At 42.4% G+C, this 20,532-nt stretch overlaps 1 protein-coding gene across 2 annotated transcripts in view; it reads left to right on the top strand.

Moving 5' to 3' along the window:
• The window catches only part of LOC110525455 (CD82 antigen), a 41,500-nt gene extending 21,763 nt beyond the window's left edge, over window positions 1–19,737 (top strand). For both annotated transcript variants that reach the window (XM_036980594.1, XM_036980597.1), the window contains exons 4-9: window positions 5,854–5,978; window positions 8,302–8,376; window positions 10,563–10,661; window positions 15,003–15,176; window positions 18,953–19,036; window positions 19,380–19,737. In XM_036980594.1, the coding sequence (XP_036836489.1) occupies window positions 5,854–5,978; window positions 8,302–8,376; window positions 10,563–10,661; window positions 15,003–15,176; window positions 18,953–19,036; window positions 19,380–19,457 (635 nt within the window). In that variant the 3' untranslated portion in view covers window positions 19,458–19,737. The remainder of the gene's footprint in view (window positions 1–5,853; window positions 5,979–8,301; window positions 8,377–10,562; window positions 10,662–15,002; window positions 15,177–18,952; window positions 19,037–19,379) is intronic.
• Window positions 19,738–20,532: the final 795 nt, after the last annotated feature.

The raw sequence follows: 20,532 nt of genomic DNA, 5'->3' as shown, positions 1-20,532 counted from the left end.
TGCAGTCGTCCTGTCCCCATTGCAGAAAAGCATCCCCAAAGAATGATGTTTCCACCTCCATGCTTCACGGTTGGGATGGTGTTCTTGGGGTTGTACTCATCCTTCTTCTTCCTCCAAACACGGAGAGTGGAGTTTAGACCAAAAAGCTCTATTTTTGTCTCATCAAACCACATGACCTTCTCCCATTCCTCCTCTGGATCATCCAGATGGTCATTGGCAAACTTCAGACGGGCCTGGACATGCGCTGGCTTGAGTAGGGGGACCTTGCGTGCGCTGCAGGATTTTAATCCATGATGGCGTAGTGTGTCACTAATGGTTTTCTTTGAGACTGTGGTCCCAGCTCTCTTCAGGTCATTGGCCAGGTCCTTCCGTGTAGTTCTGGGCTGATCCCTCACCTTCCTCATGATCATTGATTCCCCACGAGATTAGATCTTGCATGGAGCCCCAGACCAAGGGTGATTGACCGTCATCTTGAACTTCTTCCATTTTCTAATAATTGCGCCAACAGTTGTTGCCTTCTCACCAAGCTGCTTGCCTATTGTCCTGTAGCCCATCCCAGCCTTGTGCAGGTCTACAATTTTATCCCTGGTGTCCTTACACAGCTCTCTGGTCTTGGCCATTGTGGAGAGGTTGGAGTCTGTTTGATTGAGTGTGTGAACAGGTGTCTTTTATACAAGTAACAAGTTCAAACAGGTGCAGTTAATACAGGTAATAAGTGGAGAACAGGAGGGCTTCTTAAAGAAAAACGAACAGGTCTGTGAGATCCGGAATTCTTACTGGTTGGTAGGTAATTGAATACTTTATGTCATGCAATAAAATGCAAATTAATTACTTAAAAATCATACAATGTGATTTTCAGGATTTTTGTTTTAGATTCCGTCTCTCACAGTTGAAGTGTACCTATGATAAAAAATTACAGATCTCTACATGCTTTGTAAGTAGGGAAACCTGCAAAATCGGCAGTGTATCAAATACTTGTTCTCCCCACTGTATATAGACTTGTTTTAAGCTTATTACCTGCAATTCTATGTAGTTTAACAAGACTAAAGACAATAATAATGAAATGTATAATAATTGATAAGGAAAATAAAATCTAGACCCCAATTTTCCCAAATATTATTCCAATACCAAATGTTTTATTATGATAATCTATATGAACCCTCAATTTAATTATACATATTATTTTTTACAGAAAGTGAATTGATCAATTGATAGCGACAGTCACACATTGTATAAGATTACTTCCCAAGTCAATTTGTAATGACTCCTCGACTTTAAAAGGTTGTAGCTCAGCTCCTGAATGTCATAGAGAGAAACCATGTGCATCAGAGTCGTGTCTTCCTCTGGCATTTTACCGCTTGCTTCTAGCCTAAAGCATCATGGATTTATGTGTCGTTTTATATCTACCCCTCAAATCAAGAAGGTTGGGAACCCTTAGGATATCCCCTCTTCTTTCTCGAGGGGCTCATTATACTCATTCTCCTTTTTCTCCCCCTTCCTCCTCCATGGGGACCGACTCTCTGAGTCCAGCTGTTCCACCATGGGAGTAGCTACTGGACTACTGTTCTCTCTCTATCAGTGCCACTCTGTTAGTAGCTCGCCATAGTGACGCGCACGACACACAGTTCATCATTGGCGTGCTCGCGAAAACACAGCTTGACATATATTTAAACAAAAGACCTTGGCCTTGGTGAGGGAGATCTGCGATCTTGTGCCAAAACTCATTGTGAAATTATGATCTGCAAGGCTATACTTCAGTTAAGATGAAAGATTATAGCTCATAGAAAGATTTTTTCAATGTACACAAACACACACTTTAAGGTAAAAATATGTATTATATATATATATATATATTATAAAAACGTGATATATTATATCCGTCTTACAGATTGAATTTGAGTTCAATGTGGAATCACTGTGTTTAAAATGAGAATATGTACTCCATTTGATGCGTTCATTCGGTATTTGAATACAGACTAAATATGTTGCCCTAGCTGGAAATGTTTATACATTGAACCCTGCTATGCCAAATAATCCCCCTAAGTCTGAGCAGCTGCTGGTTTCCAAATGGCACCCTATGGGCCCTGGTCGAAGGGAATAGGGTGCCATTTGGGAAATAAACCCTTGAAATAAACTCTTTAAATGTACGTTTCTATGGAAACCACCAGAGGAACTATTTTGGAAGTTCCAGGGGAAGGAGACCTACTTGGAAATGTGCCATAGTACAAGACAGAGTAGAGCAGAGAACACATCCTGACTACAAGGAAAAGTTGTGTTTTAGCTACGCTACCACTAGAGAATACAGATGTGTTACACGGAGCGACACAGGGGAACCCAAGAGCAGACTCAGATGAGGAAACAGGGATGAATGAACCAAAATATTTATTGTTACACAGAGAGATATGGAGTGCAGATCCGGGGAAGCTCGGATGAGTTGCAGAAAAACCAGATGTGGAGACTGAGGTTGGATTTAGCTGAGTAGAACAGGGTAAGCAGATCCTGAGGGGAATCCAAGGTAGTTGGGTGGTGAATGTGGAACAGGAGACAGGAGCCAGAGACAGATCGGTAAATGCAATGAGAGGATAAATGGTGCCAGGCAGGGTAACAGGCACAGCAGAGTAACAGGATCTTGAATAATCATAAATGGCTAGAATCGTGAACTGACTGAGCAGAGATTATGATCTGGCAGAGTGGAAGTGGCAGGACAGAGTATTTGTAGAGGTCTTTATTATGGAACAAGTTGCAGCTGGTAGGGATCTGCTCTGACTCCAGCACACCTGTCTCCAACCACACAATCACACAGAGAGGGAGAGGGAGAGAGAGTGTACAGGGAGAGTAACTGCAGGTCAAGAAGACACCGGATGAACACCAGAGGGCGTAGCAGGAGCAGATGTGACAAGATGTGCATTCAGAGAGAAGTTACTAATCTGAAGGCCTTGAGATCCTGCTTTTAGAAAGTATCCAGCTGTGAAATGAAGTCTGCATGCAAGTTTCACTGTTTTGTTTTCTAACTTTTCTGTCACCAATGATCTTGGTCTGAGTTAGGAAGTAATGGGCTGATCTCTGTCAGTCCACTGTGTTCCTTACTTCACGTGCTTTGAGTCTTACAGTATAGTACACTGGTGCTCAGTACAACTGCTCCTCTCTCTCCTCTATATTCACAAAGAATCTGTGTTTTGTAGTGAGAGGCTCCTGTCAGCGGATGCCAAGTGCTGTAAGACAGGTGGAGCTTAGATCTGTGTTTTCTGTGTGTGAGCCCTTTTAACTAGCATATTTCAGTATGGCTCTGTAGTGCCGTATGTGTGTAACACACACACATGCACATTGGAGAGGGCTTTACTGGATATAGATCAGTGTGTGTGTTACATCCCCATAAATTATAGTCCTGAGCCACATACAGTCTGTCTGTATGGGGTGTCCTGCTCTATACTTAGTAGTAGACCCACCCTGTGAAACCCAGGCCTTTTCATTATCCTATAACCACTGCCACTGACGTATGCATGCATGTAGGTTATGAGTGTGTGTATAAAGTATAAATGTATGTGTTTTTTCCTGTCTGAAGTGGGATAGTGTCTGACCTTAGTTCTTTTGTTATGTCTTTGTTTAAGGTTGGTCAGGGTGTGAGTTGGGGTGGGTTGTCTGTGTTCGTTTTTCTATATTGTGTTTTGCGTTTGGCCTGGTATGGTTCTCAATCAGAGGCAGGTGTCGTTAGTTGTCTCTGATTGAGAATCATGCTTAGGTAGCCTTTTCCCACCTGTGTTTCGTGGGTGATTGTTTTCTGTCTTTGTGTATGTCACCAGACAGGACTGTTTCGTTTCGTGTCATTCTCTTTGTTATTTTTGTTTTAGTGTTCTGTGTTTAATAAATTCATCATTAACACATACCACGCTGCGCATTGGTGCTCCGATCCTTGCTACTCCTCCTCAGAAGAGGAGGAAGACGAATGTTACTGATAGCCTATATATGTCTGTCTGTACGCAGTACATACACACAGTGATGTACTGTACTACGCTGACTTGGTTTACTTTCACTATAGCTATACTGTAGAATAGATATATGATTATACAGGCATTGTTTATCCTTCATGGGCATGTAGGGTCAATTGCAACGAAAATGCAGAACTTAACGTGCCCCTGCAGGTTAACGCTGTATTTCTTAAAACGAGACTAACCTGCGTGTTAAAACAAACAAAAAATTCTTACAGATCAGTTGGTCTCTCATGTTACCTTGCCATGTGATTATGATACTAGACAGCTGCGTCTACGTTCTGGACTCCCGCGGAAACAGTAAGACTTATGAGTGAAAAAATACTTATTAGAGTATAAGAATATAGAAATAGTGGGCTGTTTCACCTTCAATGGAAAAATAATATGTGTGCTATTTGAAATAACTTTATTACACTACATTTTCACTTGATAAAAAAACATCATTAAATAGGCCTAAAGTATAATGATTGACTTAATTTAATACACATTTCGAATATGGACAGTCCAGGGATATTTCCCCCAATCTTGATAAGAAATTACCATACTTTTTAAAGACAACTTTCTTTTAAAATAAATTATAAAATAACATTAGGCTACACAAACAGTAGTTTACCATTCATATAAGGTGACTGGTATTGCCACAGTATAGATTTAACAAAGGCAGGTTTTGAAATTAATATATTCTGCACTCTGAGCCAATACTTTGAAGTGACTTATTGTGTTTTATCTTTAGAGCATTTTGGCTGGTTTGATGTGACTATATTGTGATTGTATTATTCATGGAACAGGGTTCAGTAAAGGTTATCATGCAGTATATAGGACTCTCTGGTTCTTCTGGCTGTGGCCCCAGTGATTTGGAGCCGTGTCCCAGAGCTATGAGCCACGCTTAATTTCAGACAGAGATTGGGCCTCTGGAGCTTCTCTGGACCTCCTCCAAGAGAGAGAAAGAGATAAAAGATGAGGTTAGGATCAAGAGAAAAATGAACGAAGCAAAGTACAGAGAGATCCTTGATGAAACCCTACTACAGAACGCTCAGGACCTCAGACTGGGGCAAAGGTTCACCTTTCAACAGGACAACAACCCAAAACACACAGCCAAGACAATGCAGGAGTGTCTTCGGGACAAGTCTCTGAATGTCCTTGAGTGGCCCAGCCAGGGCTCGGACTTGAACCCGATCTAACATCTCTGGAGGGACCTGAAAATAGCTGTGCAGCGACGCTGACAAACCTTGAGAGGATCTGCGGAGAAGAATGGGAGAAGCTCCCCAAGTACAGGTGTGCCAAGTAGCATCATACCCAAGAAGACTCGAGGCTGTAATCGCTGCCAAAGGTGCTTCAACAAAGTACTAAGTAAAGGTTCTGAATACTTATGTGAATGTGACATTTCCGTTTATTTTATTTTACATTAATTAGCACCAAAAAAACAGTTTTTGCTTTGTCATTATGGGGTATTGTGTGTAAACTGATGAGGGGAAAAAATATTTAATTAATTTTAAAATAAGGCTGTAATGTAACAAAATGTGGAAAACAACAAGGGTTCTCAATACTTTGTGAATGCTCTGTATCTCCTCCTTTGCTCTGGTGGGCCATTTAAACTCTTGTAGTACAGAGAATTGCTAGAATGTTTAGAATGCCTCATTTGAGCCCTGGTCTGTGGCAGACCGCATTGCTTTGCTTGACTATGGTACTACTGAATGCACAGGTTAGATGGTACTTCACCTGCCACATGTGCATACCTTTTTAGTTGAGCATACCTTTTAGTCCAGTAGCAGGCCTGATTTTAGCTAGTGGGTAAGATGGATTCTGGTTTAGTGTATGGTCTGTTGTGGGCTGAGAGTTGACCTTTTCCACTATGTCTTCCCTACAGAGGAATCCTCTACTACCCTGAAGGTAGTGTCCTACATTTTCATCAGTGTGGGGTCTCTCTCCATGGCCATGGGCTTCCTGGGCTGTATAGGAGCCATCTATGAGATACGCTGCCTGCTGGGCCTGGTGAGTAAACACACACACCGAGTAATATGAAGTGGAAATATGATGTGAACCCTTTGAAATTACCTGGATTTCTGTATGAATTGGTCATCAAATTTGATCTTCATCTAAGTCACAACAATAGACAAATAGTCTGCATAAACTAATAACACACCAACAATTATACTTTTTCATGTCTTTATTGAACACACCGTATAAACATTCACAGTGCAGGGTGGGAAAAGTATGTGAACCATTGGATTTAATAACTGGTTGACCCTACTTTGGCAGGTATAACCTCTACCAAACGTTTTCTGTAGTTGCGGATCAGACCTGCTCAACGGTCAGGAGGAATTTTGGACCATTCCTCTTTACAAAACTGTCTCAAAACTGCAATATTCTTGGGATGTCTGGTGTGAACCGTTCTCTTGAGGTCATGCCACAGCATCTCAATCGGGTTGAGGCCAGGACTGTTGCATCACCCAACTTCTGTCGAGCTTCAATTGGCGGACAGATAGCCTTACATTCTCCTGCAAATATCAACTTTTATGACCAATTTATGCAGAAATCCAGATAATTCCAAAGGATTCACATACTTTTTCTTTCCACTGTACACACAACACCACTACTAACACGCTAATGCTAAACCTAAAGTTTCACATTTCAAATTACTCATTGACTCTTGGGTCTTCAATTCTTATTTGGCGGCCCTGATTTGTTGTGGAAGTGTGTATAGACTAGATGTCGACCAATTATGATTTTTCAACGCCGATACCGATTAATCGGCCGGTTGATAAATAGATATATATATATTTGTAATAATGACAATTACAACAATACTGAATGAACACTTTTATTTTAAGTTAATTTAATACATAAATAAATAATGAAACATGTTCAATTTGGTAAAAATAATGCAAAAACACATTGTTGAAGAAGAAAGTAAAAGTGCAATATGTGCCATGTAAAAAAGCTGACTTTTAAGTTCCTTGCTCAGAACATGAGAACAAAGCTGGTGGTTCCTTTTAACATGAGTCTTCAATATCCCCAGTTAAGAAGTTTTAGGTTGTAATTATTATAGGAATTATAGGACTATTTCTCTCTATACCATTTGTATTTTAAATACCTTTGACTATTGGATGTTCTTGTAGGCACTATAGTATTGCCAGCCTAATCTCAGGAGTTGATAGGCTTGAAGTCATAAACAGCGCTGTGCTTCAAGCATTGCGAAGAGCTGCTGGCAAACGCAGGAAAGTGCTGTATGAACGAATGTTTACGAGCCTGCTGCTGCCTACCATCGCTCAGTCAGACTGCTCTATCAAATATCAAATCATAGACTTAATTGTAATGTAAAAAACACACAGAAATACGAGCCACTATTATGGTCAAATCCGGAAACTATCATTTAAAAAAGAAAACGTTTATTCTTTCAGTGAAATACGGAACCGTTTCGTATTTTATCGAACCGGTGGCATCCATAAGTCTAAATATTGCTGTTACATTGCACAACCTTCAATGTTATGTCATAATTATGTAACATTTTAAGAAAGGCATTGATGTTTATGGTTAGGTACATTGGTGCAACGACTGCTTTTTTCGCGAATGCGCTTTGTAAAATCATCACCCGTTTGGCGAAGTAGGCTGTGATTCGATGATAAATGAACAGGCACCACATTGATTATATGCAACGCAGGACAAGCTAGTTAAACTAGTAATATCATCAACCATGTGTAGTTAACTAGTGATTATGTTAAGATTGATTGTTTTTTATAAGATACGTTTAATGCTAGCTACCAAATTACCTTGGCTCCTTGCTGCACTCACGTAACAAGTGGTCAGCCTGTCACGCAGTCTCCTCATGGACTGCAATGTAATCGGCCATAATCGGCATTCAAAACCGATTGCTATAAAAACTTGAACTTTAATCGCTTGACCTCTAGTATAGACGCAAAGAGTCCTGTTTGGTCTATGGAGGATTGTTAGTTAAATACCATCCTAGGTCAGCAGTATGTGTGGATTTACTGTGATGAGAGGGTTAAAGGAGGGTGAGGAGGGGTTACAGGGAGATAAACCTGGGAGCTTCAGGAGTGTAGTGAGGGCAGCCATGCTCTGCTTCTACGAAAACATTTCAAATGACTTACATTATTTCAGTGTCCATTCAACTTCTGAGATTCCATTTCAGATTGACTTAACTGACTAACATTTCAAGTCAATAACATTGATTAACATTCTCTGTAAAACTTGGTTTAGCCTGTGTCATACAAACTAGACCATTGTTGTTTTTAACTGTTATAATGAACCTGTCAAACTCACTTTCCCATGATGCTCTCTGTCTGTCTCTCCCCAGTACTTCACCTGCCTCCTGCTCATCCTCATTGCCCAGGTAACCGCTGGGGTGCTCATCTACTTTCAGAGAGACAGGGTGAGTTATACCTTCCTCCCTATGTCCTTCCCTGTTCTTTCTACCCCACACTCTCTCCATCTTCATCTCCCTCTGCCTCACTCTTCTACCACCTCTCTCTTCATCCCTCTCCCACCCCCCTTCATTCTCCCTCTTTGCCTTCCTTGCCCCCCCCCCTTTCCCAATCGCTGCCCCTCTCCCACCCCATCTCCCGAGTCCTGCTCTCCCCCCTTCACCTTCCCTCTCTTGGCCTCGCAGCTAAGACATATCTTGCATTTCCACTCCCCCCTACACAGCTGTACCTTCCCTGACTCCTGGGAAGGCCTTCTCAGAATCCCCCCTCTGACCCCTGACTGTGATGGAATGTACAGTTAGTGTTGGTGTAACAGGAACAGGGTGTGCCAGGAGAGAAGCATTGTTCTGTGATGAGTCAACGGTTGAGTTCCGATTCTCGACCCTTCTCCAGAAGTGTACTTCCACTTATGGATTTAAGAGGATTTAAGAAATATGGTGGAAACTTCCTCCAGCCATGCTTGCTCCAATTCAGTGTTTTTAGGGGGGATTGAACGGGTAGACACTACTGGGTGTAGAGTAGAGAATCGGATCGCAACCCATCAGTGGAAAGTGAAAGACTGGGAGACTGAGAGCAGGTGGGGTTGAGGGAGAGATGTGTGAATTGCTGTACTGTGGTGTTGTATGTTTTCATTCTGAGCAGTTCATACAGGTAGTTCCGCTTCTACTCGGGGGGGGGGATTGATGTGGGGGTGAGGGGTGAGAAAGGTTGTGGAGGGGGGACAATGTGGAAGGCATTTGCTTGTGAAATGTGTTTCCAGCTCTGTCGTCAACGCTGAGCGGCTGGTGAAATGACAGCACGGGGATGGAGACGTGTCATCATGGTGTATAATGGCACGTCACCCCCTATAGGTAGGAGAGGGGCACTAGCAGCACCACAAGGGTTGGTCAACTGTAAATCTACTGTAACTCTTAACATTAAAATAGCATATATACAAACTTGAGTTTCAGCTATTTGAGTTTTTACCAGAGTCAAACTGCTCAAGCTCAAAAAGGAAGCTTTTATTTAATTGTTTAACACAAAATCGAGGTAGAATAATGATATTCAAGATTTCATAACTTGTTTGGACCTGTGATTCTTGTTTTATAGAAGAAAGAAGAGTAGGCTAATGGGTGAAATTGGATGTGTGTGTGTGTGTGTGTGTGTGTGTGTGTGTGTGTGTGTGTGTGTGTGTGTGTTGTGTTGCGTGAACAAACGGGAGTGTTTTGTTTGAGCCGATCTGACCGGTTTGAGTTCTGTTAGCTCAGCCGTTCCCATGATCCACTTGAATCTCATGACTCACGATAAGTGGGGGTTGCTATGGCTGTATGTGTGTGTGAATGCTTGCTCTCTGTGTTTAGGGTTTACCACAGGCCAGGGCAGGGTGGCACACTTTCCCAGAACAGGGTTGGGCTCCCTCACCACTCCTCCCCTATTAAGGCATGTAGGCTAGGCACAACTCCCCTGCCTCCCTACCATGTGGCCCTGTAATATACACTGAGAGTACAAAACATTAGGAACACCTTCCTAATATTGAGTTGCACCCCCTTTTGACCTCAGAACAGCCTAAATTAGTCGGGGCATGGACTCTACAAGGTGTCGAAAGCTGGATGTCCTTTGGATGGTGGACCATTCTGGATACACGCGGGAAACTGTTGAGCGTGAAAAACCCAGCCTGGCACCGAATACCATTCCTCGTTCAAAGGCACTTCAATCTTTTGTCTTGCCAATTCACTCTAAATGGCACACAAACACAATCCATGTCTAAAATGTCTCAAGGCTCAAAAATACTTATTTAACCTGTCCCTTCCCTGTCATCTACACTGATTGAAGTGGAGTAAACAAGTGACATCAATAAGGGATCATAGCTTTCACCTGGATTCACCTGGTCAGTCTATTCCATGAAAAGAGCAGGCGTTCCTAATGTTTGTACACTTAGTGTATAACTTGTTTGTATATAGAAAGGCAATTGAAACATGCCATTGTGCTGTTGATGTGTGCATTATTACCCATGCTCTGTGCTATATTCAGGTTTCATAATATTAGTGCATCATGCCTAGATAATATTAGTACCTTTTTTAGTACCTTTTCTTGTCCTAACTTTGAAAGTTAAATTAGCTCATGCATGTATTATTTCCTTTGTCTCCCTATGCAGCTGAAGCATGAGATGTCCAACATCATCAAGGGGATGTTGGTCAACTACACTGGTCAGAACAGGACCACAGAACACACCTGGGACTATGTACAAAGGACGGTGAGTAGCTTTAGTTTCCACTTTGTCAACGTTGATATTTACACTGAACAAAAATAGAAACGCAACATGTAAAATGCTGGTCCCATGTTTCATGAGCTGAATAAAAGATCCCAGAAATGTTCCATCCGCTAGCGGAACCGCTCGCCAGCAGCCAATGAAATTGTAGGGCGCCAAATTCAGTCAACAGAAATCTCATAAATCAAATTTCTAAAACATACAAGTATTAGGCACCATTTTGAAGATACAATTCTCGTTAATCCAGCCACAGTCTCTGATTTCAAAAAGGCTTCACAGAGAAAGCTCCACAAACGATTATGTTAGGTCATCACCAAGTCACAGAAAATCAAAGCCATTTTTCCAGCCAAAGAGAGTTGTCACAAAAAGCAAAAATATAGGTAAAATGAATCACTAACCTTTAACTTGTTGTAACTCCCATCTGACACTAATTAGCATAACGCAACGGACATAAATATTACTAGAAAAAAAAAATCACAAGTGAAATATATTGAAACACAGCTTAGCCTTTAGTTAATCACCCTGTCATCTCAGATTTTCAAAATATGCTTTACAGCCAAAGCAAGACAAGCATTTGTGTAAGTTTATTGATAGCCTAGCATAGAATTATGTCCAGCTAGCAGCAGGTAACTTGGTCACGAAAATCAGAAAAGCAATCAAATTAAATCGTTTAAGGCCTCCAGGGTGGCGCAGTGGTTAAGGGCGCCAGCTGTGCCATCAGAGTCCCTGGGTTCGCGCCCAGGCTCTGTCGTAACCGGCCGCGACCGGGAGGTCCGTGGGGCAACGCACAATTGGCCTAGCGTCGTCCGGGTTAGGGAGGGCTTGGTTGGTAGGGATGTCCTTGTCTCATCGCGCACCAGCGACTCCTGTGGCAGGCCGGGCACAGTGCGCGCTAACCAAGGTTGCCAGGTGCACGGTGTTTCCTCCGACACATTGGTGCGGCTGGCTTCCGGGTTGGATGCGCGCTGTGTTAAGAAGCAGTGCGGCTGGTTGGGTTGTGTATCGGAGGACGCATTACTTTCAACCTTCGTCTCTCCCGAGCCCGTACGGGAGTTGTAGCGATGAGACAAGATAGTAGCTACTACAACAATTGGATACCACGAAATTGGGGAGAAAAAGGGGTCAAATTCAATAAAAAAAAAAAATAATAGTAATATTAAATCGTTTATCTTTGATGAGCTTCGGATGTTTTCACTCACAAGACTCCCAGTTAGATAGCAAATGTTCCTTTTTTCCAAAAATATTATTTTTGTTGGCAAAATAGTTTGTTCTTCATGTTTCTTCATGTCACGACAACGCCGGAAAATATTCCAAATTAGCTCCACAATATCGACAGAAACATGGCAAACGTTGTTAATGATCTTCATCAGATGACACTCATAGGATGTATGTTTTGTTCGATAAAGTGAATATTTATATCCAAAAATCTCAGTTTACATTGGCGTGTTATGTTCAGTAGTTCCAAAACATGCGGTGATTTTGCAGAGAGCCACATCAATTTACAGAAATACTCATAATAAACATTGATAATAGATAGAACTATCATACATGGAACTTTAAATAAATTCCTTAATGCAACCGCTGTGTCAGATTTCAAAAAAACTTTACGAAAAAAACATAATCTTGAGTACGGCGCTCAGACAACAAATCAAGCCAAAAAGATACCCGCCATGTTGTGGAGTCAGTAAAAGTCAGAAATAGCATTATAAATATTAACTTACCTTTGATGATCTTCATCAGAATGCACTCCAAGGAATCCCAGTTCCACAATAAATGTTTGATTTGTTCGGTAAAGTTCATCATTTATGTCCAAACACCTCCTTTTGTTTGCGCGTTTAGTAAACAAATCGACACTCACGAGGCGCGGGCAATTCCAGCGGAAATGTCGGACGAAAAGTCCAAAAAGTTATATTGCTGGTCGTAGAAACATATCAAATGATGTGTAGAATCAATCTTTAGGATGTTTTTATCATAAATGTTCAATAATGTCCCAACCATAGAATTCCATCTTTTGTAGAAAAGCAATGGAACGAGAGGTAACTTTCTCATGACCGTGCGTCACGAGCCCGTGGTTCTCTGCCAGACCTCTGACTCATTCCCCTCTCATTCAGCCCCCCTTCATAGTAGAAGCATCAAACAACATTCTAAAGACTGTTGACATCTAGTGGAAGCCTTGGGAAGTGCAAGATGACCAATATCCCACTGTATCTTCAATAACAGCTGAGTTGAAAAACTACAAGCCTCAGATTTCCCACTTCCTGTTTGGATTTTTTCTCAGGTTTTTGCCTGCCTGCCATATGAGTTATGTTATACTCACAGACATCAGTCAAACCGTTTTAGAAACTTCAGAGTGTTTCTTTCCAATACTACTAATAATATGCATATATTAGCATCTGGACTGAGTAGGAGGCAGTTTACTCTGGGCACTCTTTTCATCCAAAAGTGAAAATGCTGCCCCCTAGCCCAAACAGGTTAAACAGCATGATCATTAACCTCTCTAGGGGGTGTGGGACGGTAGCGTCCCACCTGGCCAACATCCAGTGAAATTGCAGAGCGCCAAATTCAAATTAAATTACTATAAATATTTAACTTTCATGAAATCACAAGTGTAATACATCCAAATAAAGCTTATCTTGTTGTTAATCCAGTGCGCCGTGTCAGATTTCAAAAAGGCTTTTCAGCGAAAGCACACCATGCGATTATCTGAGGACAGCGCTCAGCACACAAAACATTACATACAGTTGCCAGCCAAGTAGATGAGTCATGAATGTCAGAAATAGCAATACAATTAATCACTTACCTTTGATGATCTTTGTATGGTTGCACTCACAAGACTCCCAGTTACACAATAAATGTTTGTTTTGTTCAATAAAGTCCCTCTTTATATCCAAAAACCTCCATTTTGTTGGCGCGTTTTGTTCAGTAATCCAATGGCACAAATGCTGTCACAAGAGGCAGACGAAAATTCCAAATAGTATCCGTAAAGTTCGTAGAATCATCTCAAACGATGTTTGTAATCAATCCTCAGGTTGTTTTTAGCCTAAATAATCAATAATATTTCAACCGAACAATAGCGTCGTCAATATATAAGAAAAACAAGAAAGGCGTGCTGTCAGGTCGTGCGCAGGAAACAGCTCTGTGGACATCCCACTATCCACTGACTCAAAGTTGTCATTCTCCCTCATTTTTCAGAATAAAATCCTGAAACAATGTCTAAAGACTGTTCACAACTAGTGGATAGGCTTTCATTGGAAAAACAGCCATTTAAAAATAATGGCACTTCCTGGATGGATTTTCCTCATGGATTTCGCCTGCTATTTCATTTCTGTTATACGCACAGACATTATTTTAACAGTTTTAAAAACTTTGGAGTGTTTTCTATCCAAATCTACTCTATGCATATCCTAGCTTCTGGGCCTGAGTAGCAGGCAGTTTACTTTGGGCACGCTTTTCATCCGCAGGTGAAAATAGTACCCCCTACCCTAGTGAGGTTAAACATATGCAGTTTTGTAAAACAACACAATGCCACGGATGTCTCAAGTTTTTAGGGAACAAGCATTTGGCATGCTGACTGCAGGAATGTCCACCAGAGCACTTGCCAGAGAATTGAATGTTAATTTCTCTACCATAAGCTGCATTCAACGTCGTTTTAGAGAATTTCCATCACAATCGCAGACCACGTGTAACCACGCCAACCCAGGACGTCCACATCCAGCTTCTTCACCTGCGGTATCGTCAGAGGGTGTGCGGAAGAGTATTTCTGTCTGAAATACACCCCTTTTGTGATGAAAAACTCATTATGATTGTATGGGCCTGTCTCCCAGGCCCACCAATTGCCCAGTCATGTGAAATCCATAGATTAGTGCCTAATGAATTTATTTAAATTGACTGATTTCCTTATATGAACTGTAAGTCAGCAACATCTTTGATATTGTTTCATTTGCGTTTATATTTTTGTTCAGTATAGTTCAGTTGTCAACTGAATGTGATACTGTGATTTCAAAAGCACAAGCGAGAGTGCTTGTTATTCAAAAGGTTTCCAATTTAACATCCCCCTCCCCTGTTCATTCTTGCATATCTGACTGTCCTGTCAAGCCTATCACCCCAAAATGTTCATGCCAGCATCAGGCACGGAGTGTTGGGCTTCTTTTGCTGTTTGAACACTGTCTGTTTCAGCAAAGAATTTAACTGGTACATATGAATCATGCTTTCTCTCCCTATTTCTCTTTCTTTTGTTCTTTCTTTCTGCCAATCCCCCCTCTCTCTCTCCCCCATCCTCTTCCCACCTCCCTGTCCTGCCTCCACCCCCTCCCCTCCGCCTTCCAGATGAAGTGCTGTGGTTGGACTGGCCCAGGCAACTGGTCGGAGAATGTATGGATCAGGAACAGTTCTGTCTCCATGTACCCTTGCTCCTGTCGGAACGAAACCCTGCCCGGGACAGACGTCAAGGAGACAGGGCTCTGTGAACACTTGTCCAACATCCTCCCGGTCTACGAAACGGTATGTTGAAGGGGGGAGATAGAGAGAGGGGGGAACAGATATCAAGGAGTAGGCTGTGTGAACACCTGTCTACTGACCTGCCTGTCTACAAAAACGGTATGTTGGAGAGAGTTGGAAGGGAGGGAAAGCTAAAGAGAGAGGATGGGATAGGGGGGACTGACATTAAACCATGCTCTACCGATCTGCCAGTCTACGAAACGGTATGGAGGGAGGGAGGGAGACTGGGCTCTGTGAACACCTGTCTGCTGACCTGCCTGTTTATGAAATAGTATAGAGGGAGGGAGGGGGACAGATGTCAAGGAGACTGGGCTCTGTGAACACCTGTCTGCTGACCTGCCTGTATACGAAGTAGTATAGAGGGAGGGAGAGGAACAGACGTCAAGGAGACTGGGATCTGTGTACACCTGTCTGCTGACCTGCCTGTATATGAGCCACACCCTGGCTCTTGTTCATTAGGGCAAACCATAGCTAAACTTCTCTCTTTATATTTAATTTGAACAGAAAATGTATTTTTAGCAAAGGTCTGTGTCATCTCATTACAAAGTTATATTCCTATATGAATCTAATCAGACTCCACCTGACCATCCGACAGCAACCTAGTCATGTCCCAGATGGTAATTCAGTACGGCAGGACTACAGTAGTACTTAATCACCCTGCTCACCCTGTTGACAGCAGCAATCCCTGTTGTTTGTGTTGAGTAAAGGCCTCTATTCACACAGCAGAGACACACACACAGCAAAGGGCTGATTAATGTTTCCTATGTTTTCCCGTAAGGCTGCTGGACTGTTATTATAGAGGGATCCTTTTTATGTTCTCTCTTTCCAGCCAGCCTCTGGTTGTTATTCTACCGCACTACAGGCCCCGCCAAAGACAACACACACACACACCGGTATGCATGCTGCACTGAGCCTCGTCCAAAGACAACGGTGGTGTTTGGAGAGCGCTCTGTGTCCTGACTCGTTTGGATCACCCCTTTATTCTTACCTCTTTCTGCACACCTCTCTCTCCCTCTCTCTCCCTGTATCTATTGCTCTCCCCCTCTCTATTTCTCTCAATCTCTTTCTCTCTTCAGGAGAATTCTGAAGAGACTCCGGGATGCTGGCCTTCCAGGCAGAGTTGCAAAGAAAAAGCCATATCTCAGACTGGCCAATAAAAATAAAAGATTAAGATGGGCAAAAGAACACAGACACTGGACAGAGGAACTCTGCCTAGAAGGCCATCATCCCAGAGTCGCCTCTTCACTGTTGACGTTGAGACTGGTGATTTGTGGGTACTATTTAATGAAGCTGCCAGTTGAGGACTTGTGAGGCGTCTGTTTCTCAAACTAGACACTCTAATGTACTTGTCCTCTTGCTCAGTTGTGCACCGGGGCCTCCCACTCGTCTTTCTATTCTAGTTAGAGACAGTTTGCGTTGTTCTGTGAAGGGAGTAGTACACAGCGATGTACAAGATCTTCAGTGTCTTGCCAATTTCTCACATGTAATAGCCTTAATTTCTCATAACAAGAATAGACTGACTAATTTCAGAAGAAAGGTCTTTGCTTCTGGCCACTTCGAGCCTCTAATCAAACCCACAAATCCACAAATGCTAATGCTCCAGATACTCAACTAGTCTGAAGAAGGCCAGTTTTATTGCTTCTTTAAACAGGACAACAGTTTTCAGCTGTGTTAACATAATTGCAAAAGGGTTTTCTAATGATCAATTAGCCTTTTAAAATGATAAGCTTGGATTAGCTAACACAACGTGCCATTGGAACACAGGAGTGATGGTTGCTGATAATGGGCCTCTGTACGCTTTTTATATTCCATAAAAAAATCTGCCGTTTCCAGCTACAATAGTCATTTACATTAACAATGTCTACACTGTATTTCTGATCAATTTGATGTTATTTTAATGGACAAAAAAACATGGACATTTCTAAATGACCCCAAACTTCTGAACGGTAGAGTATGTACAGTTGAAGTCGGAAGTTTACATACACCTTAGCCAAATACATTTAAACTCAGTTTTTCACAATTTCTGACATTTAATCCTAGTAAAAATTCCCTGTCTTAGGTCAGTTAGGATCACCACTTTATTTTAAGAATGTGAAATGTCAAAATAATAGTAGCGAAAATGATTTATTTCAGCTTTTATTTCTTTCATCACATTCCCAGTGGGTCAGAAGTGTACATACACTCAATTAGTATTTGGTAGCATTGCCTTTAAATTGTTTAACTTGGGTCAAACATTTTGGGTAGCCTTCCACAAGCTTGGGTAAATAAGTTGGGTGAATTTTGGCCCATTCCTCCTGACAGAGCTGGTGTAAATGAATCAGGTTTGTAGGCCCTCTTGCTCGCACACACTTTTTTCAGTTCTGCCCACACATTTTCTGTAGGATTGAGGTCAGGGCTTTGTGATGGCCACTCCAATGCCTTGCCTTTGTTGTCCTTAAGCCATTTTGCCACAACTTTGGAAGTCTGCTTGGGGTCATTGTCCATTTGGAAGATCCATTTGCAACCAAGCTTTAACTTCCTGACTGATGTTGCTTCAATATATCCACATAATTGTCCTACCCATGATGCCATCTATTTTGTGAAGTCCACCAGTCCCTCCTGCAGCAAAGCACCCCACAACATGATGCTGCCACCCCCGTGCTTTACGGTTGGGATGTTGTTCTTCGGCTAACAAGATTCCCCCTTTTTCCCAAAAAATAACGATGGTCATTTTTGCCAAACAGTTCTATTTCAATTTCATCAGACCAGAGGACATTTCTCAAAAAATTACAATCTTTGTCCCCATGTGCAGATGCAAACCTTAGTCTGGCTTTTTTATGGCGGTTTTGGAGCAGTGGCTTCTTCCTTGCTGAGCGGCCTTTCAGGTTATGTCGATATAGGGACTCGTTTTAATGTGGATATAGATACTTTTGTACCTGTTTCCTCCAGCATCTTCACAAGGTCCTTTGCTGTTGTTCTGGGATTGATTTGCACTTTTCGCACCAAAGTACGTTCATCTCTAGGGGACAGGCCGAGTATGATGCTGCGTGGTCCCATGGTGTTTATACTTGCGTACTATTCTTTGTACAGATGAACGTGGTACCTTCAGGCGTTTGGAAATTGCTCCCAAGAATGAACCAGACTTGTGGAGGTCTGATTTCATTTTAATTTTCATCATGATGTCAAGAAAAGAGGCACTGAGTTGAAAGGTAGGCCTTGAATCACATCCACAGGTACACCTCTAATTGACTCAAATGATGTCAATTAGCCTTTCAGAAGCTTCTAAAGCCAGGATATCATTTTCTGGAATTGTCCAAGCTGTTTAAAGGCACAGTCAACTTTGTGTATTTTATCTTCTGACCCACTGGAATTGTGATACAGTACAGTATGTGAAATAATCTGTCTGTAAACAATTGTTGTAAAAATTGCTTGTCATGCACAAAGTAGATGTCCTAACCGACTTGCCAAAACTATAGTTTGTTAGCAAGAAATTTGTGGAGTGGTTGAAAAACGAGTTCTAATGACTCCAATCTAAATGCATGTAAACTTCCGACTTCAACTGTATGTATAATATCTGAATCTGTAGCTAGACTCTTACCCGTATACATGGACGAATGCTTCACAGCAGACTGCAACCCCTTTCATTTTTTTTGGGGGGGGGGGGGCAAAAATGTGGGGCTCAAAGCTGCCCTGAATGACGGTTCGCCACTCTGTACGGTATGTACATTACCTGGATTGTGCCATTCAAGGTTTTCTAAAATTAAAATCTGTCTCTCTCGCTCTCCCCCCTCTTTCTACAGGGCTGCATGCATAGTGTGGAGGGCTGGCTTCTGGAGAACTGTGGAGTTATTCTTGGAATCTGTGTTGGAGTGGCAGTCATTGAGGTATTGCACACACACACAGGCCCTCACACACACATTACATACATGCCCACACACAGTCCCTCATCATGTGAGGTATGAATGTGTATGCATCCTGCACCTTCAAGATTAATAATAGGAGGTCTACTGTGCCCCACCCTGTTGCTGCGCCTGGTGTGGTTGTCTTTGTGTATGCTAGTTTTGGTTTTAATGCTTGTGTGTGTGCTTGCCGTGTGCGTGCGTGTGTCTGTCTATCTGTGTGTGCATGCATTGGTGCTTTTGGGCACACGTGTGTGTGTGTTTGTGCGTGCATGTGTGCGTGCGTGCGTGCTTTTAGCATAACTAACCCAGTTGTTTCGTCCTCCAGCTTCTGGGAATGATCCTGTCTATGTGCCTGTGTAAGAGTGTTGTCCAGGAGGACTACACCAAAGTACCCAAGTACTGACTATGAAGACCTGAAGACAGGAAAAGCTATACACCACACAGACATGCAGACACACACTCTGACAGTGAAACACAGACATGCAGAATCACACTCTGACGGTGAAACACATACATGCAGACACACACTCTGACAGTGAAACACAGACACGCAGACACACACTCTGACAGTGGAACACAGACACGCAGACACACACTGACAGTGAAACACAGACATGCAGACACACACTCTGACAGTGAAACACAGACACGCAGGCACACACACTGACAGTGAAACACAGACACGCAGACACACACTGACAGTGAAACGCAGACACACACTCTGACAGTGAAACACAGACACGCAGACACACACTGACAGTGAAACACAGACACGCAGACACACACTCTGACAGTGAAACACAGACACGCAGACACACACTCTGACAGTGAAACACAGACACGCAAACACACACTCTTGACAGTGAAATGCGGACACACACTCTGACAGTGAAACACAGACATGCAGACACACACTGACAGTGAAACACAGACACGCAGACACACACTCTGACAGTGAAACACAGACACGCAGACACACACTCTGACAGTGAAAAACAGACATGCAGACACACACTCTGACAGTGAAACGCAGACTCACACTCTGACAGTGAAACACAGACATGCAGACATACACTCTGACAGTGAAACACAGACACGCAGCCACACACTCTGACAGTGAAACACAGACACGCAGACACACATTGACAGTGAAACACAGACACAGTGTCCGGACACACACACTCTCAATCAAGCACAACATATGGACCTGTATCTTTTTGGACACACACATTTTGCCTTATCTTTCATCAAATGACTTGGTTTTAGAAGACACTCATCTTTAGGTATTAATGAATTCAACAGTGGGATATAACGTATCTGATGGAGTGAGTGTGAACAAACACCCATATGAATCCAGGATGTTCCTCAGTTCTCATCTGTTATTTTCTGTCTCTTCCTGAAGCGCTTTTCGGGGTTGTTACGTAATTAGTTAGTAAGCTAGCTTTGTTTGTGAGAGCACTTTAGTGACTTTTTGTGAG

This window comes from Oncorhynchus mykiss, chromosome 1 (assembly GCF_013265735.2).
Source record: "Oncorhynchus mykiss isolate Arlee chromosome 1, USDA_OmykA_1.1, whole genome shotgun sequence".
NCBI lineage: Eukaryota > Metazoa > Chordata > Actinopteri > Salmoniformes > Salmonidae > Oncorhynchus > Oncorhynchus mykiss.
The sequence above is the reverse complement of the archived record's forward strand: the minus strand, read 5'-3'. Positions and strand labels throughout refer to the sequence as shown.